A 27,669-nucleotide genomic window follows, 5' to 3' on the forward strand; every position below is an offset into this window, starting at 1 on the left:
TACAGATTGAATTGGGGAAGTTTATTTTTTTTTGTTTCTGGCATGTATTCTGTAGATTATTGTTTTTCTTGAAGGTTTGGGAAAAACTGCTTACACAGATGGACTTGGAATTTTGTAGGTGTGTGTTAAATTTTTAATTTCTGCTTTAATATTTTTTGTTTTGGGTTTTTTTGTTTTTTTCTATTATATATATATTTTTATTGAAGTATAGTTGATTTACAGTGTTGTTTTAGTTTCAGGTGTACAACAGAGTGATTCAGTTATACATATATATATATTCTTTTTCAAATTATTTTCCCATATAGGCTATTATAAAATATTGAGTATAGTTCCCTGTGCTATATAGTAAGTCCTTGTTGTTTATCTGTTTTATATACACTGGTGTGTAGATGTTATTCCCAAATTCCTCATCTTGCCCCATTTAAGGAATAAATGAGGTAATATATGTAAAGGACTTAGAACAATGTCTGTTACATAGTAAGCACTATGCAAGTATTGTTGGTATCACTAATAATATTATACCCACATTCTTATAATCTAGCTTTGTATTATTCGTAAGTGGTGGAACCAAAAGGCACATCCAGGGCCCCTGCCTCCCCAGCCACTGTTCTGCCCACCGCATCTCAGTTAAGTCAAAACAAGTGTCTTAGTAAAACATCCTTTGGAGACACTGGAACCAAAGGAGAATAAATCCCTTTTTAAAAAAATAGACTTGTTAAAGCACCCCATCCCTGTTGTCAGAAGTTCCTATTAATTATTTAACTTCACGGAGTTAAAAATATCAGTAGAATCTCTATCAGGTTTTGGTTGTTGCATCATTTTATACACTTTTTAAAATGGAAGTATTCAAAACATACAACAGTAAAGAAAATAATATATATATACTTGTCACAGTTTCAGCAATTATCAACATCTATATCCTCCCTGCCACCAACATGCATGCACGTACGCACGCGTGCATACACTTTCCCCCTTCCACCTTCCTCTACTGGATTATTATTATTTTTTAATTAATTAATTAAAGTTTTTTAGCTCCGTTGGGTCTTCGTTCCTGCACGCTGGCTTTCTCTAGTTGCGATGAGCGGGGGCTACTCTTCGTTGCAGTGCGTGGGCTTCTCATTCCGGTGGCTTCTCTTGTTGCGGAGCACAGGCTCTAGGCACACGGGCTTCAGTAGCTGTGGCTCGCGGGCTCTAGAGTGCAGGCTCAGTAGTTGTGGCGCACGGGCTTAGTTGCTCTGCGGCAAGTGGGATCTACCTGGACCAGGGCTCGAACCCATGTCCCCTGCCTTGGCAGGTGGATTCTTAACCAGTATGCCACCAGGGAAGCCCTCTACTGAATTATTTTAATGTAAATCCCAGACATCAAAAACTTCAGAAATGTAACAGGTTTAATAACAGCCAAAAGCACAGCATGGCATCCTTGCTGTGCTATCTGGGTTTAACCAGGTCTTTCTTAGTTGGATTTTGCCTTATTTTATATTTGTCTGCTATTAAATCAAAGAAGGCTATAAATTGTAAGAAACCAAAAAGGAAAAAATATTTACTCTCCACAATGAAAAGCCTGCTTCTTTTAGCTCCCCCTGGTTATACCAGGGTTGCAAGAGTCCCCTCGGCATGCCTGCCCCTTCTGAAGGGTCAGAGACAATCTCCCACCATGTGACTGTCAGCTAATATGTGGGGATTTCTAGGCAAGTGCTATAAGGACCTTCAAGGTTGATCATATTTCTTACAGTTTCTTTGCTCTTTCCCTTTCCTTCAGCTCTGCCTTCATAGTTCTCTAAACTTTTCCAGGAGCAGGAGAAAATGAACACAGCCCAGGTGAGTTGTTTACTTACTACTCAATATTTTTCAGTAACATCTAAGAGTTGCTTTGCATTTTTAAAAAAATATTTACTGATCTTTTTTAAAAAAAAAAAGATTTATTTATTGATTGATTGATTGCTATGTTGGGTTTTCGTTTCTGTGCTAGGGCTTTCTCTAGTTGCAGCAAGCGGGGGCCACTCTTCATCGCGGTGCGTGGGCCTCTCACTATCGTGGCCTCTTTTGTTGTGGAGCACAGGCTCCAGACGCGCAGGCTCAGTAGTTGTGGCTCACGGGCCTAGTTGCTCCGCGACATGTGGGATCTTCCCAGACCAGGGCTCGAACCCATGTTCCCTGCACTAGCAGGCAGATTCTCAACCACTGCGCCACCAGGGAAGCCCCTGCTTTGCATTTTTAATAACCATGCTTTCTTGTCAATTGTCCTTCTTCATTTTTTCATTTCCCAACGTTTTCCTGTTTTATTATTTTACTTTCCTTCTTTCTTCTACTGTTTTTGAAGGTCTACATTTTATTTTTATTCCATTATTACCTTTGATGTGTTTAACATATATGTGAACACATTTTTCTACCAACAGCAGGAATCATTTTCATCTGTAGTTTCATCCAAATAAGATACACTCCTCCCTTACCTCGGGCTTTGTGGAAATGCTCTAAATATTTTTTTTCATTTTCTCTTTACGTAATAATTATGTATTCTTAGAATTCTTTGTTAACAATAGTATCACATCTTCTAGCTACTTGAACAATAATTATTTCAATTCTAATATACATTTCCTGGTTATTTTTGCTGTCCCAAATTTGAAGATAAAGTGACAGAATTATAATAGTTATAATATTACCTACAATTTAGGGCTGCTTATTATTCTCCAGTCACTCTTAAATTCCTTACCTGGATTAGCTCATATAATTCTGACAACAGCATTAGGAGGTAGGCACTTTTATTATCCCCTTTTCACTGAAGTAAAAGTAAATAACTTCTCAAGAGCTTGTAACTGCAATCATTCTAAGGATACATCATTAGAAATTTGGCCAGATGGAAACCTGGAGTCCAAGTCCACTGCAAACTTTCCACCCTTTTTTGGGAGTAAGTTATCATCTGCTTGTGTTCCAACCAGCCCAAGATCTTGGAATGGGAGATCTCTTAGGCCTAGGGTTGCCAGATAAGACACAGGACGTATAAAATAAAGTAAATCTTGCATGGGACATACTTATACAAAGAATGTAATTGTTCCTTATGTGAAATTCGAATTTAACTGAGAGCCCTGTATTTTTATTTACTAAATCTGGGAACCCTACTTAGGTAGAAAGACAGTTTGAGGTGCCTTCTGCCAACCTTCTGCTCTGGCAGCCCCAGCCCATCCAGAGGACCAGCCATTCTGTCTTCAGTGGCTGATTTTATTACCTGAGTCCAGATGGCCTGTTGTTGAACTGGGCATGGCCTGCTTCAGCATCACCATCAATCACCGTAATAGCTCCTTTTCCAAAGTTTCAGGAATCCTCAGGCTTGGTACCCACAATATGAAGCTTTGTCGAAAAATGTAAAATCTTTGCCTGCATACCCTTCATAAATAACTTTCAAAAGATGTTTCCTGTTGCGTTAGCTCCATGCACGCTTCCCTTTCACAGTCTGTAAGTCACCCACCCTGTCTAGCTGTACCAAGAACCAGTTCCTGTAGCTCTGTCTGTCCACCACGATTTCCATATGGCACGCATTCTTTCCCAGATTCTGCTGAGTTTTGATAGAGACCTCTGGAGTGGTCTACAGAATCACTATGTGGTTATACGCCTTCTGAGTCTGGGTATCTGAAAGGGCCTTTATTCTGCCCCACTCCATGAATGATTGACTGGTTATAGAATTTGGGGTTGAAATCCCTTTCCTTCAGAAGATTATAGATGATCTGCATTATCTCCTAGTATTTGGGGAGACTGAGGAGAAGTCGTGTGGCAGCTTGATTCTCATTCCTTTGTAGTAACCGGTTTTATTTTTTCTTCTTGCAAGTTTTTCATTATCCTTGGGCTTTAGATATTTCCACAGGCAGTGTGTCTGGCTGCCTGTCTTTTTTCAGAGTGCCTGCTTGGTAATTGGATGGATCCTGTGGAGATGAAGACTGACTTGCTCTGGGACATTTTCGGTTCTTTCTGTGATTATTTCCTTCCCTCCACCCTCTTTGTTCCTGCCACCCAGAAATCCCATGAGACGGTCAGTGCCTCTCCCCAGTCGGCCCTCTGTGCTCCTTTACTTTCATCGTTTCCATTTTTCTGTGTTTTTATTCTATGCGTTGAGAGATTTGCTCATTTTTGTCATTTGGGTCATTTTGTTTTCAAGTCTTATTTTAAGAGTTTTTGGGTTTTTTGTTGTTGTCCTAAGTCAGCAAAAGAATATTTAATATCTGTATCTTTTTTCTGTGTTCATAGCCAACTTTTCTCCTTTTAGGGAAATAAGACTCTCTTATATGATTTGCAGACACCAATGGGAATACTTAAAAATTATTCTCTTCAGTATCTTTACTTACATTTGTTTTCATAGTCTTCAATCTGTTGGTCTTGGTACTTATCTTTCAGGCTGTTGCTTTTTACTGGTGTTAAATTTGTTTAGCAGTCTTCAAATCTGTTCTTCCTGATGCTTCTTTCTCAGATCGTTGTTTTCCCTCCAGCATTTGGACCCTTTGCTGTTTGCTGTGTGAAGAGAAAGGTAAAGACCTCATTAGATCAATGTAGGCAGCTGATGTGTGATGCTCAGCAAGGCAGAGGTCTGTTTACTTGGCAAGATTTTCCTTTGAACGAAAGGACAGACTTAGGGCCTCTTATACAGATTATTGGGTTATGTGTACAGAACAGACTTCACTTAGGCTCTCCAGAGAGGGACAAAGCTTGAGGGGACCCCCTTCCGCCTGCCAAAGTGGGTAGTGCCTTACCTGATGGCAGAGCATGATAGTCTGTTTCCCCAGAGTTGCCTTAAAACAAAAGCTGTGACCAAATCGGGGGACTAAGCACAGTACCCTGCTCCTCTCTTTGGATGCAAAGTTCACGCAGACACCTTGAGGCAGTTCCTTGCTTTTTTTTTTTTTTAATTTTATTTTGTACTGGAGTAGAGTTGACTAACAATGTTGTGTTAGTTTAAGGTGTACAGCAAAGTGATTTAGTTATACATGTACATATATCTATTCTTTTTCAGATTCTTTTCCCATATAGGTTATTACAGAGTATCGAGTAGAGTTCCCTGTGCTATACAGCAAGTCCTTGTTGAAGTTCCTTGCTTTTTACAGGGAACGTTCTCCTGAGTGTTAACCCTCAGCCCACCCCTCCTGGGGGTCAGGAGTGTGGCAGCCCTTCCGTGACTCACGTTCCCTGTTCTTCAGCCCAGAGCCCATCTTGGCTTCCAGCTGCGGCTGCTGCTGAGCTGGGAGGTCTCTCTGGGCTCTGAACAGAAGTTGAGACTTTTGCATATTCTATGTTTACATTAAGGGGCGAGCACAATGCCTCCAGTATCTGCCTCCTACTCTGTATCTTCCAGAAACTTCCTCTGCTCTGAGAAGTGTATTGGTGTTTTTATGACTCTCCCTGCTGTAGTTTTGAAGGCAGGGGAGGTTAGGTTGTGCAATCAAATCTTTATCTCCTCCATGAAGCGTACCCTGAGAAAACTGAGATTTAACCACCCTCTCCCTTTGTGACCTCACTCTACCTCGTACACACATTTTTTCATGGTTCCTGTAATTTATTACTGCATGTGTATGTTTATGTAGAAAGTCCCATCATTCTGTAAACTCCTTAAAGACAGGACCAGTGTCACACATACACAATGGAATCCTACTCAGCCATAAAAAAGAATGAAATTATGCCATTTGCAGCAACATGGATGGACCTAGAGATTATCATACTAAATGAAGTAAGTCAGAAAGAGAAAGACAAATACCATGTGATATCACTTATATGTGGAATCTAAAATATGACACAAATGAACTTATCTGCAAAACAGAAACAGACCCACAGACATAGAGAACAGACTTGTGGTTGCCAAGGGGGAGGGGGAGTGGGGGAGGGACGGATTGGGAGTTCAGGGTTAGCAGATGCAAACTATTATACATAGGATGGATAAACAACAAGGTCCTACTGTATAGAACAGGGAAGTATATTCAATATCCTGTGATAAACCATAATAGAAAAGAATGAAAAAGTATGTATATATATGTATAACTGAATCACTGTGCTGTACAGTAGAAATTAACACAACATTGTAAATCAACTATACTTAATAAAATAAATTAAAAAAACAAAAAACAGGACAAGTGTATTACCTTAGCATCCTCTATGGCTAGGACAATTGTAGGCCTGTAGAGGAACTCAAATTGTTTTATGAATCACCAACTAAAGATAGAGGCTGAGTATTTCTTGTGTGATTTCTCTTTCTCCAACAAAATACAGGCAGACTTCATTTTATTGTACTTTGCTTTATTGAACTTTGCAGTTACTGCATTTTTTTTTTTTTTTTTTTTTTTTACAAATTGAAGGTTTGTGGAAACCCTGCATCAGGCAAGGCTATCGGTCAACAGCCTTTGCTCACTTCGTGTCTCTGTGTCACATTTTGGCAATTCTTGCAATATTTCAAATTTTTTCATTATTATTGTATTTGTTAGGGTGATCTGTGATCAGTGATCTCTGATGTTACTATTATAATTGTTTTGGGGCACCACGAACTTTGCCCATATAAGACGGCAAACTTAATCCGTAAATGTTTTGTGTGTTCTGACTGCTCCACTGACCAGCTCTTCCCCCATCTCTCTCCCTCTCCTTAGACCCCCCTATCCCCTGAGATACAACACTATTGAAATTAGGCCACTTAATAGCCCTACAGTGGCTTCTAAGTGTTCAAGTCAAAGGAACAATTGAATGTTTCTCATTTAAAATCAAAAGCTAGAAATGATTAAGCTTAGCGAGGGAGGCATGTTGAAAGTTGAGACAGGCTGAAAGCTAGGCCTTTTGTGCCAAACAATTAGCCAAGTTGTGAATGCAAAGGAAAAGTTCTTGAAGGAAATTAAAAGTGCTACTTCAGTGAACACGCAAATGATAAGAAAGTGAAACAGTCTTATTGCTGATATGGAGAAAGTTTTAGTGGTCTGGATAGAAGATCAAAGCAGCCACAACATTTCCTTAAGCCAAAGACTAATCTAGAGAAAGACCCTAACTCTCTTCAATATTATGACGGCTAAGAGAGGTCAGGAAGCTGCTATCTAGGACTTTCATAGCTAGAGAGGAGAAGTCAATGCCTGGCTTCAAAGGACAGGCTGACTCTGTTGTTAGTGGCTAATGCAGCTGGTGACTTGAAGTTGAAGCCAGTGCTCATTTACCATTCTGAAAATCCTAGGACCCTTAAGAATTATGCTAAATCTACTCTGCCTGGGCTCTGTAAATGGAACAACAAAGCCTGGCTGCCAGCACATCTGTTTATAACATGGTTTCCTGAATATTTTAATCCCACTGTTGAGACCCACTGCACCAAAAAAAAAAAAAAAGATTCCTTTCAAAATTATTACTGCTCATTGACAATGCACCTGATCACCCAGGAGCTATGATGGAGATGGACGACGAGATTAATGTTGTTTTCATGCCTGCTAACACAACATGCATTGTGCAGCTCATGGAGCAAGGAGTAATTTCTTTAAGAAGTACACTTCATAAGGCGATAGCTGGGCTTCCCTGGTGGTGCAGTGGTTAAGAATCCGCCTGCCAATGCAGGGGACACAGGTTCAAGCCCTGGTCCGGGAAGATTCCACATGCCGCAGAGCAACTAATTCCATGTGCCATAACTACTGAGCCTGTGCTCTAGAGCCCGTGAGCCACAACTACTGAGCCCGTGTGCCACAACTACTGAAGCATTTAGTAGTTTAGCTTTTGGAAAGCATTTACCATTCTAGATGCCATGAAGAATATTTGTGATTCATGAGAAGAAGTCAACATATCAACATTAACAAGAGTTTGGAAGAAGTTGATTCCAACCCCCAAGGATGACTTTGAGGGGTTCAAGACTTCAGTGGAGGAAGTAACTTCAGGGGTGGTGGAAATAGCAATAGGATTAAAATTAGAAGTGGTGCCTGAAGATGTGATTGAATTGCTGCCATCTCATGATAAAACTTTAGCAGATGAGGAGTTGCATCTTTTGGATAAGCAAAGAAAGTGGTTCCTTGAGATGGAATCTACTCCTGGGAAAGATGCTGCAAAGATTGTTGAAATGACAACAAAGGATTTAGAATATTACACATACTTAGTTGATAAAGCAGTGGCAGGGTTTAAGAGGATTGACTCCGATTTTGAAACAAGTCCTACTGTGGGTAAAATGCTGTCAAACAGCATTGCATGCTAAAGAGAAATCGTTCGTGAAAGGAGGAATCAATCAATGTGGCAAAATTCATTGTTGTCTTATTTTAAGAAATTGCCATGGTCACCTCAGCTCTCAGCAGCCACCACCCTGATCAGCCACCAACATCAAGACTAGACCCTCCACCAGCAAAAAGATTACAACTTGCTGAAGTCTCGATTGTTAGCATTTTTTTAACAATAAAGTGTTTTTAAATTAAGGCATGTACATTGCTTTTTTAGATATAATACTATTGCACGCTTAGTAAATAGCATAAATATAATGTTTATATGCACTGAGAAACCCCCCAAAATTCGTGTGACTCGATTGCAGTAGTCTGGAACCAAACCTGCAATATCTCTGGGGTCTGCCTGTATAACATGATGGAAGGTATGTGGTAGACGACCTTTATAACATTTTCTGGTCAACTCTACAGTGAATACGGTAGGATCAGTACCCCTACATATTTCCCGTGCCATCTGGTCTTGTGCACTGCAGACTGAGCAGCCTTGGGCTATTACAGGGATCGGTGTTGTTCGAGGATGTATTGGTGGACTTCACCCAGAAGGAGTGGCAGTTGCTGGACCGTGCTCAGAGGCTCCTGTACAGGGATGTGATGCTGGAGAACTACGGGCACCTGGTGTCCCTGGGTAAGCCCAGCTTCCCGTGCAGCTCCTGACAGCATGTGTTTCCTGTCTTAGGAACCAAGTCACTGTAGTGCATCATGCATCTTGGGTTTGAGATTTTGGATTCAAAAACCTTTTAGGGAACTTGAAAGGATATTGTATTCTCACCTCCCTAGTAAAAGGGTCCCCATCATTCTACAGCTCCTAAAGCTTCTCCCTTCTGATTCTTCAAAGGGCTTGACTCCTAAGCAACTTTGCCAAGTCCCACGTCATTTCCCACAACAGGTCACTGTGTTTCCAAACCTGAGCTGATACTCAAGTTGGAACAAGAAGAAGAACCATGGATATTAAAGGGACAACTCCCAAGTGAGAGCCACCCAGGTGAGTTAATGAGGTCACCTGGAAGGCAGCCGGGGGAAACTGTATCCAAAGTGGCCAGTTCAGGGGGTAGTATCTTTGAAATGGGTTTTAGGAATCTCTTTTAGAGGCTCCAGACTTTTAGAAGTGACTAAAGGCAGATGACTACCATACCTTAGATATCAAGCCTCCATATATCACTCTTATATATAAATGCTCTTTGTTTTCTGTTTGACTTTTATAGAGAGAGATTCGCTTGGTTTTTATAGAATCCAGTTGCTGACTTCCTCATCCTAGACCTTTATTTCTCTGTTTTTCTCTCTGTTCAATAATGGCCATCCTTTACGTTCCCTCCTATGCCAAATGTTCTGTAAATATGCATTTATTGATGGATCATTTTATTCAATAAATATTTACGAAGCACCAGCTATGCACCAGTCACGTTCTAAGTCACAGGAGATACAAAAGTGCAGTCTCTTCTCCTATCAGTAGATCCGAATAGCAGATCCATATGTAACATGTCTGGTAGTAATTGGCACTCTGAGAAATTAAAGTCAGAGGAAGGGGATGGAAACCAAAAGGGAGTCCTTTTTCAGAAGGAAGTCAGGGAAGGCTTCTTTGAGGAGGTGGACATTTGAACAGGAGAGTAGAATGGAGTCTTGAATGAAGGGATGGAGTGAGCGACGGATTATCTGAGAGATTCCAGATCAAGGAACAGCAGATGCCAAGCCTCTGAAACAGGAGCGTGCCTGGTGTAGTCAGAGAACAGCAAGGAAGTTGGTGGGACCAGAGGGGGTTCAGTGAGGAGAAAGCAACAGATGATGTCAGAGAGTTAGCTAGAGACAAAGCTTTATAGGCCTGGTAAGACTGAATTCTACTCTGAGTGAGATAGTAGGTAAGAGAAGAGGTCAAGGACTGCACCCTTGAGCATTACATTTGGAGGTCACGGAGACATAGGGCTCTAGCAAGAGAGACCAAGAAGGAGCACCCACTATGGTAGAGGGAGAATCAGGAGTCAGGGGTTTCCCAGGAGCCACGTGAAAAAAAGTGTTTTTTAGAAGGAAAAAGTGAATTCCCAATATGCAGATGCAAATGTAGTCAGCATCGCCTTTTTTTCCCCCTGCAAATTATCCAAAGGCCACAAGGAAAAAAATTTTAATGTCAATTCCATTTCTTTTATAGGTTGGAGGCAGCTGAAATCCCAAACTTTAAAAAAAGTGGAAAAACTGCCAAAAGCAATGAAAGTCAGGCTTGTTCACAGAAATAGAGAGAAAGTATCGTAGCTGTGGAAATAGTGTTAGAACATATTATACAGACAGTATTTACTTGCCGATTTTACCACAAATGGGACTTAAAGTGTTGAGATTTTTTTTAACAGTGGGATAGTAGCAGTGCTCTGAAGGATATCTAGGTTCTGAGTAGAGCTAAGGACATAATATGTGCTAAGTGAAGACCATGAGAGTGTATTTGTTGTTGGAAACACACAATTGATGGAATTAAATACCCTGGTCTGATAGGAGCTGACAATACTGTAGACTTCTGGGATGATCAGTTGAACATATGTTGTGAATTTAGGTATAAAAATCTAGTATAAAGTCTAAGTATGAAAATCCAATATCAGATTTTTCTTGCTAGCATATTGGCTTCTATTTGTTTTATCTGCTACAGAAAAGTCTTAAGTTTTTAAGCATACAACCAATGTTATTGCATAAAATGAAAATAGTAGATAATAATAATCACTCATAGCCAAAACTTTTTAAGACAAAGATTGATAAAGGTCCTAAGACCAAGTCGAATAGCCAGGTGCTTGAGTTCTCACAAAAAAAGAGAAATCAGAGAGGAAGAAAAAACGATGTAAAAGTAGAATTAAACAACAAGGTTTTACTGTATAGCACAGGGAACTCTATTCAATATCTTATAATAAACTATAATGGAAAAGAATCGAAAAAAGAATATAGGTATATACATATGTACATGCATAACCGAATCACTTTGCTGTACACCTAAAATTAACACAATATTGTAAATCAACTATACTTCAGTATTTTAAAAGTGAAATTAAAAATTAGTATTGTGACAGGGCACAGTCAGTTGGTACAGTACATCAGCAGATTGAAAGAGGGAAAAGTAGAGTTGTCAATCAAGACAAATAACAATTGATTAGCTCTGATAGAATCAAATGATATGCAAGCATGGCTTATCCTCCATCTTTACTCTGACCCTTCCCTTGATCACCCTTTAGTCTTCCTTGTCTCCCTACTCAGTGTCCCTTATCTTTGCCCCATTCTTTTAATACCCTCCATCCTTGGATCATTTGTTTTCCTGACATCCTTTGGACTCACTTCACCACTCCTTGTGTTTTATTTCAAACTCTCTACCCATTTTGAGGTAATTTTTGTAACAAGCCAAAGCTACTTGTATTAATTTTCAGCTTTCTCTCCCTTTTTTCTACTGCAATATGTGTTTTTGTTTTTGTTTTCATGTGCCAACTAAAAGAGTAGGGTAAATATGTGCTTAGGAGTTCCTTCATCCCAGGAGACTGTGTCTGAAACCTAAGAATTAACTCAACTTAGGGCATTTGTATACAAGCCTATTCCTTAAGAAATGTGTTAAGATTTATAATGTATGTTAATTATTTATATTTCTAGAAGTCCAAAGAACTAATAACATGAAAGAGATAAGCCAAGAAAATGAAGACAAGTATTTGAGGCAAGGTTTATTCATCAACAACAAAGCATTGACTGAGGAGAGAAATAAGACCTTCAGAGAAACACTTAATATGACCACAAATCCAGTGCCCTCAAAAAAAAGATCCTATCAATGTGACCCATTTGTAACAAACTTGAAAAGTGTTTTTGAATTAGTTATTAGTAATAGAAGCAGTGTGAGAAAAAAATCTAATGATTTCAATGGATGTGGATTCCTTACTACTGTGCATGAGAAAACCCATACAGGGAACAAGCCCAGTGAAAATGATCAAAAGAGGAAATCCCACAGGCAAATTGAGGACTTTATTCAACGTCAGAAGAATTCAGCTTTGGAGCAATGTCTTGAATATAATCATTGTGAGAAAGCTTTTCACAGAAAAACAGCCTTTGTTGCATGTAAGAGAGCTCATACAGGAGAGAAACCCTCTGAAGGTAACAAATATGGACAAGCCTTCCTCCAAAAGTTAAAGCTTGGTGCTTGTCCAAGAACCCTTAAGGGAAGAAAACCACACGAATCCAGTAAAAATAGGAAATCTTCATGCTTGAAGTCAAAACGTGCACATCAGAGAGCTCACTGTGAATGTAACAAATTGAGGAAATCTTTTAGCGAGAAGTCGAACCTTACTCAACATCAGAGAATGCACGCAGGAGGAAAACCTGATGAGTATAACAGAAGGGAGGAAGCCTTGCAGAAGTCATCCCACACTCAAAATGAGCAAACTCATACAGAAGAGAAAATCTATGACTGTAACCAGTGTGGGAAATCCTTCCACAAAAAGCCACACCTGACTCAACATCCAAGAACTCACACAACGGAAAAACCCAGTAAGTGTAATGATAGTGAGAGAGCTGTGAAAAAGGAGTCCTACTTTGCTCTAAAGCAGAGAATTAACATGAGTGAGAAAAGCTTTAAAGGTCGTAAGTGTGAGAAATCCTTCCACAAGGCTTTGAAACTCAGTCAACATCAGATAACATGTTCGGGGGAACCAAATAATGAGTGTAGTGAAAGTGGGAGGGTCTTAAGTAAGAAATCACGCCTCACTCAAAATCAGAGGTCTCACAAAGGGAAGAAAACCTATGACAATAATAAATGTGGGGACAGCTTCCCTAAGAAACCAGACCTTTCTCAACATCAGAGTGTGCACACAGGAAAAAAGCCCTATGAATGTAGTGAATGTGGGAAGTCCTTTTTTGTAAAGTCCAACCTCACTGAGCATCAGAGAACTCACACAGGAGAAAAACCCTACAAATGTCATGAATGTGGAAAATCCTTCTGCCAGAAGTCAGCCCTCACCGTACATCAGAGAACTCACACAGGAGAGAAACCCTATAAATGTAATGAATGTGGGAAAACCTTCTGTGTGAAGTCAAACCTTACTCAACATCAAAGGACCCACACAGGAGAGAAACCCTATAAATGTAATGAATGCTGGAAATCTTTCTGCGTGAAATCCAACCTCATTGTACATCAGAGAACTCATACAGGAGAGAAACCCTACAGATGTCCCGAATGTGGGAAAACCTTCTATGAAAAGTCAGCCCTCACAAAACATCAGAGAATTCACACAGGGGAAAAACCCTATGAATGTAATGAATGTAGAAAAACCTTCAGCCAGAGGTCAGCCCTCACCAAACATCAAAGAAAAAAACATAAGAGGAAAACTCCCACCAACACTCTCCACGTGGAGAAGCCATCCTCTGCGGTTCATAGCCGTTGAACATCAGCAAAATCACAGGGCAGAACCGCTTAGATGTCAACACATGTAGGAAAGTCTTTATCAATAGGTTAGAGCTAATTGGAATTAGAGAAGTAATATAGGAGTGAAATAGGAGCTCTCTATGAATGCTTTGATTGTGTGAAAGCTCTCAAGAAGTAGTCAAAGATATGGAGGGCAAATGTATTATTTTAAGGAATATGGATAAAAATGTTCTTGTGGGAAAATGTTCTTGTGGAAATAGAAGTCGTATTTCAGATGTGATACCAAACTTGTTACAAAAAAAGATAATAAAATATTCAGTTCTTAATAGAATGTGAAAGTGGAGCTTTTGTCAGGAATAAGTTAAGGTCATTGGCACAGCAGTGTTAAATATATATGTGAAGACCTTCTGAAGTATATGGATAGGTATATAGTACATGAGTGTGTTATATAACATGAATTACATGTACGTTGGATTTACATAGGGAACCCACCTCTCTCTGAATCTCAACAATACAGTATATAAGTGAAAATTGAACAGTGACATAACCTGTGCCTCAACAATTGTACTTCTAGATACATACCCTAAAACAACTGGGTGTTCTAAAGGGTGTTTGGAAATACTGGGATGATTAGTTGTCAGTATGATTGAGGGTGCTTCAGGCATTTAGTGTGTGGGAGGACCAAAGATACCCAATACCCTGCACCATGTCAGAGAAAGGACAGGAAAAGGGGCTCATCCAGGATGCCAGCAGCTCCATCACAGGAAAACCCTGCTCTAAAGAAACTCTTGCACATCTGCACCAACAGACATGTAGAAGAAGGTTCATTGCAACCTTTCAGGTTTTTGTAATGACAATTGAAAAAAAGAGAAAGTAGCAAATGACCATTAACAATAGACTAGATAAATAAATATTGGTATGTTTATACAATGGGAATAACATACACCAATGAAAATGAACCTCAGTTATACATATCAAAATTATTATCTTAATAATGTTTAATAAAAAAGGAAACTATAAATACCATGTCATTGCATTTATATAAAGTTCAAAAACAAAGAATTCAACAGTACACTGTTGAGGGATACATATATAAGTAGTAAAACTACAAAGGAAAGCCAGTGGATGGTTAACACAAAATCTAGGATAGCAGTTACATCTATGGAGGAAGGAGGGGCTTACATTTAGGGAGGAAGCTTTATGTTTCTTAAATGGGTCATGAGTATACAAGTATTTCTTATTATTTTTCTTTATATATATACATATATATACATACATATTTCTGTTTATAAGCTATTTAATTTTCAAGAAACAGGTTGAAATAATTGCATTATAATGTTAGCAAGAGCTGGTGTATTCATGTGCAGTCAGTATCTGGGCCCCAAGCACAAATTTGCTTTAGATGGAACCTCCACCCTGGTAACCAATGTCTGTCTCTAATGGCACCCACTGGCCCCTGGAATCTCAAACCTAGCTTCTGACAAACTCAAACCAGAGCCACTAAGAACAACAACAACAATAACAAAAACAAACAAAAAAACAGGCTGGAGAGTCCATGAGCCATCCTCAAGCTACAGGAATGCAGCTTGGCCTCAAACTCCAAAGAAACACCAAGATATTCCAGGAGTAGAAGGCAGGAGTCAGTTTTAATTCAACATTGATTTCCTGGGGTCACTGAAGGGCATTTCATCAGGCTAAGTGCTCTGAAGAATTCAAAGACGGTTATTAAAATACATGTCTGGGTTTTAGGCGATGTGGTATATTGAAAAGCCTCTAAAAAGACTGACAAAAAGAGAGAGAAGGCATAAATTACCAATATCAGTAATGAAACAGGGGATATCATGCCAGACCCTGAAGACATCAAAATGATAATAGGGGAATCTGTGAACAATTTTATTTGTATAAATTTGACAACTTAGGTTAAATAGACCGATTCCTCCAAAAATAAAAACTATCACAACTCACCCAATATGAAATAGAATTAAGGAAATTTAATTTGTAATTTTAAAACTCCTAAAAAGGAAATCTCCAGGCCCAGATGATTTCACTAGAGAATTCTACCGAATGTTTAAAGCAGAAATAACACAGGTTCTACACATTTTGTTCCAGAAAATCAAGAAGAGAAAACACTTCCCTGTTCAGTTTATGAACTAGCATTCACTGATAACCAAAACCAAAAAAAAAAAAAAAAAAAAAAATTTAATACAGTACAAAAAAGGAAAAATACAGACCAATATTCCTCATGAATTAGGCACACAAATCCTTAACAAAATATTAGCAAATAGAATTATTTATTAATTATGTGAAAAGACTTATATGAATATATGAAAAGAATTTTATACCATGGGATTTATGGCAAGGATACAAGGCTGATTCAATATTCAAAATCAATCAATGTAATCCACCAAAATCAATCAGTGTAATTAACAAACCAAAGAAATATCACATTATATCCACCAATGAAGAAAAAGTATTTGCCAAAATGTATTTGAAATTTATGACAAAACTCTCAGAAAAATAGAAATAGAGGGGAACTTGATAAAGAGCATCTATAAAAACCTACAGCTAACATTATACTTAATGGTGAAAGACTGGATGCCTCCCGCCTAAGATCAGGAACAAGGGAAAGATATCTGCTCTCACCAGTCTTATTCAACATAGTGCTGGAAGTTCTAGCCACCGCAACAAGGCAAGAAAAGGAAATAAAAAACATACAGATCAGAAAAGAAAGAATAAAACTGTCCTATTTACAGATGACATGATTGTCTAAGAAGAAAATCCCAAGGAATCTACCAAAAACAAAAACAGAACACACCATTGTAAAGCAATTATACTCCAATAAAGATGTTTAAAAACAAAAACAAAAACAGAAAACCTCCTAGAACTAACAAGTGAGTCCACAGCATACAAGGTAAACATGCATTTCTATATGCCAGAAATGAACACATAGGTATCAAAATTTAAAACACAATATCGTCTTTTAATTGCCCAAAAAATTATATAGTTAAGTGTAAACTTAACAAAACATGTCCAGACCTGCATGCTGAAAACTACAAAATGCTAATTGAAGAATATCTTAAAAAGTGGATAAACATACCATGTTCATGGATTGGAAAACTCAACACAGTAAAGATGCCAATTCTCCCCATACTGATATATAGGTGTAATGCAATCCCTATCAAAATTCCAGTAGGAATGTTTTTGTAAATATAAGCAAGATTATTCTAAAGTTTATGTGGAACGAGAAAGGAACTAGAATAGCTAAAACAATTTTGAAAAGTAATAAAATGGAATGATCAGTCTACTGATTTGAAGATTTATTATATGGCTGCAATGATCAGGACCGTATGGTTTTTGTGGATGGATAGACATATAGATCAATGGAACATAATAGAGAACTCAGAAATAGACCCACACAAATATGCCCAACTGATTTTTTACAAAGGTGCAGAAGGAATTCAGTGGAGGAGAATAGACTTTTCAACAAATGATGCTGGAGCAGTTGGACAGCTATAGGTGAATAAATGAACCCCAACCTCTTGAGGAGGAAAGTATGGGCTTTGGATTCAGACAAACCTGACTTTGAATGCCAGCTTTGCCACTTACCACTGTGTGGTTCTGGCTTTAATAACCTTTTCTCATAAGGTTATTAAACCTTGCTGAGCCTCAAACCCAAGCCTACAGCTCATCAACGACACGTTAGGGATGCTGGGGAAATAGAAGGTAAATGAATGGGCTACATTTAATTTACTAGGGTATGTTCCCAAAATGGCCAGCAGAGGGCTCTAGTCGCACGTGAAAGACTCCACCACGTCTCTGCTCCGGCTGAAAGCGGTCTGCCTTCCAATCCCCACTCTCACTTCAGCCACCCAGTTTCATTAACCGACATTAATGCACAGTGCTGGGGAGACATTTTTCACAGTTACGTGTGTCACTGCATTTCTGTCAAAGAAACATATCAGATAATTTAAGTTATAATACTGCTTTTTTCCTGCCTGCTTTAATTTTTTTCTTAACGGAATAGACATGCATTCTCAACAGGGGCAATATTGCCCCCAAGGGGGTGAAAGTTTGTTCTTGGAGCCTGAAAAAAAATCTTAGCTATTACAATGGTTTGTGGCTCTCAAAGGACCATAGTACATAAACAGATATGCAGTATGTCTGTGGTATTAAATTTTTATGGGGAGGACAATTAGGAAAAATAATATTTAAAAAGTCCCCTTGGAGGAGCTATAACTTAAAAAAATAAAGGTTGGGAAACACTGGAATAAGGGGAGATGAATCAAGAGAAGATGCCATCATTGTACCACACCTGAAGTTAGGGACACATAGCATAATTCTTTCTCCTATAATTTGGGGACAGCCATGGCAGTGTCCAACCTCAACAATTCCTAACTGGAGGTCTTGTCATTGTTCAGAATGTCCCTCTGCCCCTTTCCGACTCCTCTGAGAGACACCACTTTCAGTGATTCAAAAGGAGTCTCTCCTGGGAGGACTTCTTCAGAGATGCCTCATGCCCTCACCCTCCCACCAGAGTTGCCAAGATTGAGCAGAGGAGGGCCAGATGGCACAAGCAAGCTGAGTGAGTAAGCAACCCTGACCCCCATTTCATCCACCTGTTGCCTGCCCCTTGGCTTAAACCTATGGCTGAGGGAATTCCCTGGCTGTCCAGTGGTTAGGACTCCAAGCTTCCAGTGCTGGGGGCCCGGGTTCAATCCCTGGTCAGGGAACTAAGGTCCCGCAAGCCGCTTGGCACTGCCAAAAGAAAAAAAAAAACCTATGGCTGCATGCAGTGGGAAGTGGGTCCCTTATGACCAGTTGACAGAGGAGGAAGAAGCCTGAGCTTGGTATATGGAGGAGGTGCCCAATTTTGATGGTAGATGGACACATCCATCCATCATGGCCTCAAACTGAGAACAGCATAGTTACCAGGAAGGGCTCAGATCCCTTAGGAATGAGAGTTGAAGGTCACACCACCAGGTAAGCCACCATATCCAGCAGAGGTGCCAAGGGTGAGGGGAATCTAGAATTGACAGTAGAGATTAGAGCTTTTCTGAGCAGCTGCCCCAGTTCTGCACCTACCTCTTGTTACACAAGGAAAAACAAATTTCTCATATGTTTAAACCACTGTGATTCAGGTTTCTGTTACATGCATTTCTGGCTGATACAGTATTCCTAACAACAGCATATGCCTGGGTTTTGTTCTCTAATCCTATTTAGCACACCTTGCGTTTTAATAGGACAATTCAGTCCCTTTGAGATTACTGTAAAAATTGATATATTTTATTTTATTCCTTCCATTTTAATTCGAGCTTACTATTTATTTACTTTGTTATTTTTCTTCCTTTTTCTTGTTTTTGCGGGCAGATAATATGGCCATTTATTATCTGTTTTTCTTTTATTTTTTTTAAAGTATAATTTACATACAACAAATTGCACACACATTAGGTATACAGTTTAATGAGGGTTTTTTGTAGTTGTTGTTTGGGGTTTCTTTGGCTGTGCCTCACAGCTTGTGGAATCTTAGTTCCCCAACCAGGGATTGAATGAGGGCCCTTGGCAGTGAGAACATGGAGTCCTAGCCACTGGACAGCCAGGGAATTCCCTCTTTTTCTTTTAGATTTTGGTGTTCTATAGAGCTAGCAATTACCTTTTCTTTTTCATATTCAGAAAAAAAAATACATAATCACAATTATATAATCTTCCATTATATGAAAAACACCATCTATTTCTTCACATTAAGATGACCGATTGTAATTCTTTTACATCATGCTCCCCAAGCCCCAAAGAGATTTAAATGCTTTAACTTTTTTCCTCTCCACCTGCCCCTCCCCAAGTACCAGGCTGAGATCCTTCAGTATTTATAGTCCCATATTATTATTAGTCTTCCTTTAGGATTCCCTTTTCCCCTCAGAAGTCTGTAGATATTATTGCATCATCATTTACTTCCAGTATTGCAGATGAGAAGTCCAGTGCCAGGCTCATTGATTTTCATTGTAAGTTACTTATTTTCCCTCTCTGGAGGTTGGTAAGCTTTATATGTATACTTGGTGTTCGTTTTTTTTTTGTTTTTTTTTTTTTTTGGTGGGGGGGGAAGCTCTGTTTGGAATTCAGTGACTCCTTAAAATCTTCTGATCAGGTCTTTGTTGGAAACATTTCAGGGAAAATTTCCTCCATTGTTTTGTTTCGTTATTGCCTGCCTTCCACTTCCTCCATTTGATGAATTTCCGTTTTTCCAATAATAATAATTCCAATACTGAATAATTCAAATAGACAGGTATTTGGTTGCCTCCATCATCCCCCCCAACCTCTCTGATTTCACCTCATCATTTCCATCTCTTTAAATTTTTGATATGTGTTTTATTTCTCCATTTGGTATTCCACAACCAGTTGCACCAGTAACCTTCCTCTCCTTTGATTCATCTCCTGAAATGTTTAGTCTGAATATGAGATTTTCCTTCGATCCAGAACATGAGTGTGTGTGTGTGTGTGTGTGTGTGTGTGTGTGTGTGTGTGTGTGTGCATGCACGTCACACTGTATCTGTGGCTCCTTCGGGTGTCGTTTTCATCATCAATTTCTGTTCAGATTACCTTCTCTCTTCTCCTGTAGGTTTGTACTGGCTGTTCTCTGTGATACACCAGTTCTCTCTCTTTCTCATTTTGAAGACCCCGCAGGTACATTGGTATTTTCCTTTGCTGGCTCCCCGGGGTGTGTGTTCAGCTGCTGGGGATCTGCGGCAGGTCAGGCTCTTGAGTCATGGACCACCCAGCAGTCTTTGCTCTTCTGGGTCAGCAGTGCTCCGGCTGGTGGGTCGCTGGTCCCAGAAGGACTCCCTCTGCTCCTTAGTCTCCTCAGCTGGCATTTTCCCAGGGTCGAAAGGATTGAGCACAGCGATTTCCTCCCCCTCAGCTTTCTGAGCACTGGAGTCACAGGGGCAGGCGCACAGCTCCCTCAGGAAGTTCTTGGATTTGCATAAGTCAAGTGTTCCCAGATGTTACCTCTTTCCTTCTGACCATCACTACTGGGGCCTGGGCCTCTGGTGGCCCGGCTCTCACTGAACTCAGACTAGCCCCCAGAGATCACTAGATCTTGCTTCTACCCTAAAACCTCAAAAAATGCTGGCCTCAAAAATTAAAAAAGCTGCTGGCCTCAAAAAATGTTCAGTAGCTGGTTTTAAATTGAAAGATGAGGGCAGCAAGGATGTATTCAAGCAACCATTTCCCCAGAATTCAGAGGATACTTCCGTATACAGTAAGTCCTCTACATACAAACCTTCAAGTTGAGAACTTTCAAAGATGCGAACGTGTGTTCCATCAGCATCAGGCGTGAGTGAATTTGCAGCTCACCCTCCATATCCTACTGCTGACGATCCTTCAGCTCTACCGTCTCCCACCTTCTCTCCCTCCTCCAGTCAGTAACTCTTCTTGCCTGTTCACTTGATGCCAGCCCCTGTATGCCAGCTGTTGTACTGTGCTACTGTACTTTTCAAGGTACTATACTGTAAGATTAAAAGTGTCTTCTTTATTTTTTGTGTTTGTTTTTTATGTACTATTTGTGTGAAAAGTATTATAAACCTATTACATTACAGTGCTGTATAGCCAACTGTGTTAGTTGGGTATGTAAGCTAACTTTGCTGGACTTAACAAATTGGACTTATGAACTTGCTCTCAGAATGGAACTCATTCGTATGTAAGGGACTTACTGTAGTCAAAAGGCAGAAATACTATAGGCCATTTCACAGACTATAATGCAATAAAACCAGAAAACATCAACCAGAATAGCCAAAGAAAAAACAAAACCTCACCACCACCAAGATCCCTATAGACATGAATATCCAAAATTCACTCTTTTAGCTACCATCAGGTTAGAGAGAAAATCAGAATAGAAATTATAAATTATTTTAATGAATAACAATGAGAACACAAAATATAAAAATCTTTGAAGTGTGACCAAACAAAAATTCAAAGGAAGAACTACAGATTTAAATAACTTTATTAGAAAAACAAATAAAAGATTTAAAATAATGAAGAGGTCCCAGGGTAAGATAGCAGATGAAATATTCAAGTCTAATTTTGGTCCCACTGAGACGCCTATTAAAAATAGAGTAAAGGGATTTTATTTTCACCTTTATATTTTGTAAAATTTCAAATCCCCAGAAAAGGCAGAAGAATGCTACAATAAACATCTCTATACGAACTATTTAGATTCACCAATTGTTATGATTTTGCCATATTTGCTTTATTTCTCTCTCTCTTTTTATACATACATACACATTTTTTTTCTGAATCATTTGAAAATAAGTTACCAATATTATGACCCTTCACTCGTAAGCATGTATCACTTAAGAATAAGGGCAATCTACAGACTCAAATAAATAAATGTTTCTTCAAATACAGAATGTACATTTTTATACATACATGAGCATTTACTAAAATTTATCACCCACTTGGCTATAAGGAAAATCTTGAAAAATTCAATAAATTAGATATTTCATAGGCTATCATCTCTGCTCATCATTCAATAGAAATGAAGTAAATGATTTTTAAAGTCACCAAAATATGCTAACTGCATGGAAATTAAGTCTAAGAAACACACTGTTTGGGAACACTTGAATCAAAGGAAAGAAAAATGAAATTACAAATTATCTAGAAAACAAAGAAATGGAGAATTCTTCACTGGAAAACTTACGGGAGATAGAAAAAATTTCAAAGGAAATTTTTTAGCCTTAAGTAACTTCATCAATAAATGGAAAGAACTTGATACTTTATATGATTCAGTTTAAGCATTGCTCAGATCCATAGCCACACCCTACAGCGTACTCTTCTTCCCCACCTGTCACCCCCTTACTTTCTCTGTCCCCAGGCACTGCCCTGCTTCAATGAACAGCTGCCACCTTGAAAGACTGACTTGTATCTTCCCTCTTAGAGCAGAAATGAGGGCATCTTGTTCTTGTATGTGCTCCAAGGTTACAAGAGGGTGAAAGCAGATCTGAATGGTGCAAGGGGTAGAATTGCTAGCCTTAGGTTATGCACCACCACAGATCTCTGTGGCGTTCCCCCCTCAACCCCACTACTCACCAACCTCACCCCTAAATCATTTGCCTTGACTCCTAGATGGAGAGGCTCTACAGGGAACAGCAAGCTATTTCCTGGTCATTAAGCCAGGTCATGGCCTCTGCCATGGACTGCACTGCAGACTGAGGGGCCCCACAGTAGCACAGACAGAAAGGGAGAGACAGACCACTATATGCAGTGGCCAGATTGGTCCAGGAGGCTCTGGCTTCCCCAGAGGCCAGGTAATACTGCCTGGATGCATCAGGTTAATGCCCTGTGGGGCAGACTTTGAACCATAGGAGATGGGGGACAGGAAGGACCCAATGGATAAATTCTTCTCACCTTCTCCTCCTGAGGGATGCTCCAAGACAGAGGAGTTCATACAGCCTCTCTGAGGATGTACTGTGAGCCCAAGGAATTAGCCACACTGGTTACAAAACTGTGAGCCTCTCAGGAACGCAGCCTCTTACCTTTGCCCTCCTCCCTCCCTTCCTCACTTTTTCCTTCAACCTGGTTTCTGTTGTTGCACAAACCCAGTGAAGTGTTAGCACGTAAACTTTTGACACAGGCTCTATTTTCTGGGGAACCCAGGCTAAGACAATAGTCTCCTTGAGAAATAGAAAAAGAACAAGAAAATAAGCTGAAAAAAAGTAGGAAGAGAGAAATCATTAAGATGGAAGATATTTTTTAAATAGTAAGAAAAAATAAATCCCAAATCTCTTCTTGGAGGAAAACCATCCCAGTACACCAGTCAGGGTTCTATAGTGAGTTCTGTATTGCAAAAGAAGCTGATTCTGATGATTAAGGAGCAAGCAAGTTTTTAAAAGAGATATCGAGTAGCTCACAATGTCATTGTGAGGGCTGAAAAGCCAGACTCAAGGTTAAGCAATGCCCCGAACCATACCCAGTTCTGCCCTATGAGGAAACTGCTGCTGCTCTCACCACCCTCCCAAAGCCAGGACCTTGACCTTGAAACCACTGTCGCGGCTGCACTGTCAAAGCTCATTGCCTGTGCCACCTGGACCCATGGAAATGGAAACTCCACGTAGAACTTGATTCCCTGTGTAGCTCACTTCCCATTCATTCCATGAAGGTCAAATACACACATCCTAATGATGAGGGAGGCTGGGAATTTGAGTTCTGATGAATAATTTCTCCAAATATAAAAGGGCTATTCAAAAGATGATGGGAAATGATGAATCAGACAGATGTCTACTATATGCAATAAAATAGATACACCTCTCAGGAGGCAGATAAAAGATAAGTGAAAGAGAACAAAAATGTTTAAAAAATAGTTCTGGCATGACCGATGATCTGGAATAGTGCTGTGCAATGGGAATATAATGTAAGCTGTGTATGTAATTAAAAATTTTCTCTGAGCCACATTAAAAAGTAAAAAAGAAATATATGAAGTTAATTTTAATACTTTATGTAATCCAATATATCCAAAATATTATGATTTCAACATGTAATCAATATAAAAGTCATTAATGAGACATTTTTCATTTTTTTTTTTATATCAAGTCTTGGAAATCCGGTGTATATTTTAAACTTACAGCCCATTTCAGTTCAGACCAGTCACATTTCAAATAACGTAATCGTCACACTCAGCTAGTGGATACCATAGTGGATAGTGTAGAGATTGAAGAAATAAAATCAGAACCCTATTTCACATCATTTAAACAAAAATAAATTCCAAATGAGTTAAAAACAAATCTAAAAAATCAAACCATTAAAATCTTAGAACACCTGTAACACTATACCTACTTAGCCCTCAATCAGATCTTGTGACCCATCTGTAATGCAGATGGCAGATAAAGGGTTAATATCTATATATACAAAGAGCATTTGCAAATTAGTATCAGAATTAAACTGGCCAGACGCTATCACTAGTCTATTCATAGAAGAACAAATCCAAATGGTGAATAAACCTAAAAAGATGTTCAACTTCCCTAGGAGTCAGGGAAATGCAAATTAAATAAAAATGAGATGTCACTTTACTCACATCACACTAGCAAATCAATCGGGAGCGTGATAACACCTACTACAAGCTGGGAAGGGACTCTCTTCACCACATTCCAGTAGCGATGACCTTGTTGGAGGGCAATCTGGCAATGTATATCAAAATAAAACAACTCCACATATTCTTTGACCCAGCAATCTCATGCCGGGGAATCCATCCCATTGAAGTAAAAGCACCAGAATATATGTGGCTGTGGGTATTCACATCAACAGTGAACATGATTGCAACAAAACCCTAAAAACAAAGTGTATACTCAGAAAAATAGTTGAATACTTTGTGGTACCTTTATATCATGACATGTTGCACAGCCATTAAAAAAAAATTTCTTAAACCTCTATCTAGTGACTTGAGGGAACTTTTATCTTTCATCTCTGCAAGAGGCAGAGAAATGTACTATAAACTGCGGTTCTATTTCTGTAAGAGATACGGACAGAAATCTACATAGGTATATACATTTGCATCTGAGTTTATGAGCATGAAAAAATATAGAAGAATATAATCCATCTGCTAGCAAGGCTACCTGGGAGGAGGAAAAGCAGATGGTACAGATGGAGAGAAAAACAGGAAGGGAGGAAAGAAAATATGAGAATAGGAGAAAAGTGAGGAGGGGGTTAAAAGGAAATAACTATTATTTCAAATAAGGACAATTTTTGTAAAAGTTATCACGTGTGTGTGAAAAGGGAAAACGTATCTCCATATAAATCTATCTTGTTAATCATGGTAACACCTTACTTGATTTTTTGACTACTCGTTCTGTGGATTTCTAACAGGTAAGTTAAAGTTTCTCACAAAACTGTGGATTTGTTGTTTTTTCTTGTAATTCTATCAGGTTTAGTATTATATATCTCAATTTTATGTTACTAGGCACATATAAGCACAAAGACTAAACTTATTGGTAGAGTAAATATTTCATCAATATCTATTTTTGTCTTCTCAAATTATACTGATTATTTTTGCCTTGAAATCCATTTTGCCTAATGCTAAAATTGATGCTTTCCCTTTGCTGGCATTTGCGTGGAATACCTTTTTCCATCTCGGTATTTTCAGTTTTTCTATATTGCCCTGTTCTTGCTGTCTCTTATAAAACATCACACAGTTTGACTTTTTAAACTCAATTCAAGAGTCTTTGTCTTTTAACAGTGAATGTAATAGATTTACATTTATTATGGTTATTGATATATTTGCACATGTTCTACCAATTTACCATGGATTTTCTATTGCATATGCTGTTTTCATGCTTCTCTTTCACCCCTGCTATTTGGTTAGTTGATAGCATTTTGTTTGTCCTCAATTAATTTTTCTTCTGATGACTTGGAAAATATATATTCTGTTCCTATTATCTTTATATCTTTTTAAAAAAATTTTTTTTAGATTGATTGATTGATTGCTATGTTGGGTCTTCGTTTCTATGCTAGGGCTTTCTCTAGTTGCGGCGAGCGGGGGGCCGCTCTTCATTGCGGTGCGCGGGCCTTTCACTGTCGTGGCCTCTCTTGTTGCAGAGCACAGGCTCCAGACGCGCAGGCTCAGTAGTTGTGGCTCACGGGCCTAGTTGCTCTGCGGCATGTGGGATCTTCTCAGACCAGGGCTCGAACCCGTGTCCCCTGCATTAGCAGGCAGATTCTCAACCACTGCGCCACCAGGGAAGCCCCAATCTTTATATCTTTGACACACATAGTTAAGCATATTCTTAATCAACATCTAGAGTTAATTAACATCTGTATCTTCCCACTAAATAGAATGAGGATCTTAGCATGCTTTTACTTTTCTCTCCTACCTCCTTCCCAGATTTCATACCTCTCCACCCCATGTTATCATCTTAGCTTTTAGTTAATTATTATAAGTAAAGATATTTATTTAGATTTAAAAATAAACCTTCCCCAGCGGCGTGCGGAATTATAAGGCTGTCTGCAGAGATTTGAAAAATGGCAACAAATGAAAGTATCAGCATCTTTAGTTCAGCATCCTTGGCTGTGGAATATGTAGATTCACTTTTACCTGAGAATCCTCTGCAGGAACCATTTAAAAATGCTTGGAACTATATGTTGAATAATTATACAAAGTTCCAGATGGCAACATGGGGATCCCTCATAGTTCATGAGGTCCTTTATTTCTTGTTCTGTTTACCTGCATTTTTGTTTCAATTTATACCTTACATGAAAAAGTACAAAATTCAAAAGGATAAGCTAGAAACGTGGGGAAATCAATGGAAATGTTTTAAAGTACTTCTCTTTAATCACTTTTGTATCCAGCTTCCTTTGATTTGTGGAACCTATTATTGTACAGAGTATTTCAATACTCCTTATGATTGGGAAACAATGCCAAGATGGTACATGCTTTTGGCAAGATGGTTTGGCTGTGCAGTGATTGAGATACCTGGCACTACTTCCTGCATAGGCTCTTACACCACAAAACAATATATAAGCATATCCATAAAATTCATCATGAGTTTCAGGCTCCATTTGGAATGGAAGCTGTATATGCACATCCTCTGGAAACCCTAATTCTTGGAACTGGATTTTTTCACTGGAATCATGCTTTTATGTGATCATGTTATTCTTCTTTGAGCCTGGGTGACCATGCGTTTGACAGAAACTGTTGATGTCCATAGTGGTTATGACAGTCCTCTCAACCCTTTAAATCTCATTCCTTTCTATGCTGGTTCTCGGTGTCACGATTTCCACCACATGAACTTCACTGGAAACTTTGCTTCGACATTTACATGGTGGGATAGACTTTTTGGAACAGACTCTCAATTTATTGCCTACAATGAGAAGATGAAGGCTGAGAAAAAGACTGAATAAACATCTCACATAAACCTTCCTGAAGATACACATTTCCTGAATTGAAGCTAGTAGCTAACATTGCTTCTGGGGAGTGGAAATAAATATGTCTTGGTTGCTAAGTGATAAAAAGAACATTAACAACTTTTAATTATCTTCCTAGTGGGAACTTTTATATGTTTAAGTACAGTTTCCCTGAGGAAGCTTTAAAGGCCATGTTGCTAACCTCACAAAAAGGATTTAAGTAAT

The 27,669-nt window shown here is 39.0% G+C and overlaps 1 protein-coding gene and 1 pseudogene across 1 annotated transcript; both read left to right on the forward strand.

Moving 5' to 3' along the window:
* Positions 1–1,778: 1,778 nt before the first annotated feature.
* Positions 1,779–13,743, forward strand: LOC132349464 (zinc finger protein 248-like). Its single transcript, XM_059897847.1, has 6 exons — positions 1,779–1,818; positions 8,697–8,823; positions 9,085–9,180; positions 11,805–12,153; positions 12,472–12,715; positions 12,863–13,743. Exons 1-6 carry the CDS (start codon positions 1,804–1,806, stop codon positions 13,580–13,582), a joined length of 1,551 nt encoding a protein of 516 aa, XP_059753830.1. The 5' UTR covers positions 1,779–1,803; the 3' UTR covers positions 13,583–13,743.
* Positions 13,744–26,526: 12,783 nt separating this feature from the next.
* Positions 26,527–27,441, forward strand: LOC132349469 (methylsterol monooxygenase 1-like; annotated as a pseudogene).
* The last annotated feature ends 228 nt before the right edge of the window (positions 27,442–27,669 follow it).

Source organism: Balaenoptera ricei, chromosome 15 (genome assembly GCF_028023285.1).
Source record: "Balaenoptera ricei isolate mBalRic1 chromosome 15, mBalRic1.hap2, whole genome shotgun sequence".
NCBI classification, from domain to species: domain Eukaryota; kingdom Metazoa; phylum Chordata; class Mammalia; order Artiodactyla; family Balaenopteridae; genus Balaenoptera; species Balaenoptera ricei.

Coding starts and splice junctions, on each gene's coding strand:
- LOC132349464 (XM_059897847.1), top strand. Junction 9,181..11,804: donor CCCAAGTGAGAGCCACCCAG/GTGAGTTAATGA, acceptor TTATATTTCTAG/AAGTCCAAAGAACTAATAAC. Junction 12,154..12,471: donor CAAAAGAGGAAATCCCACAG/GCAAATTGAGGA, acceptor GAAATCTTTTAG/CGAGAAGTCGAACCTTACTC.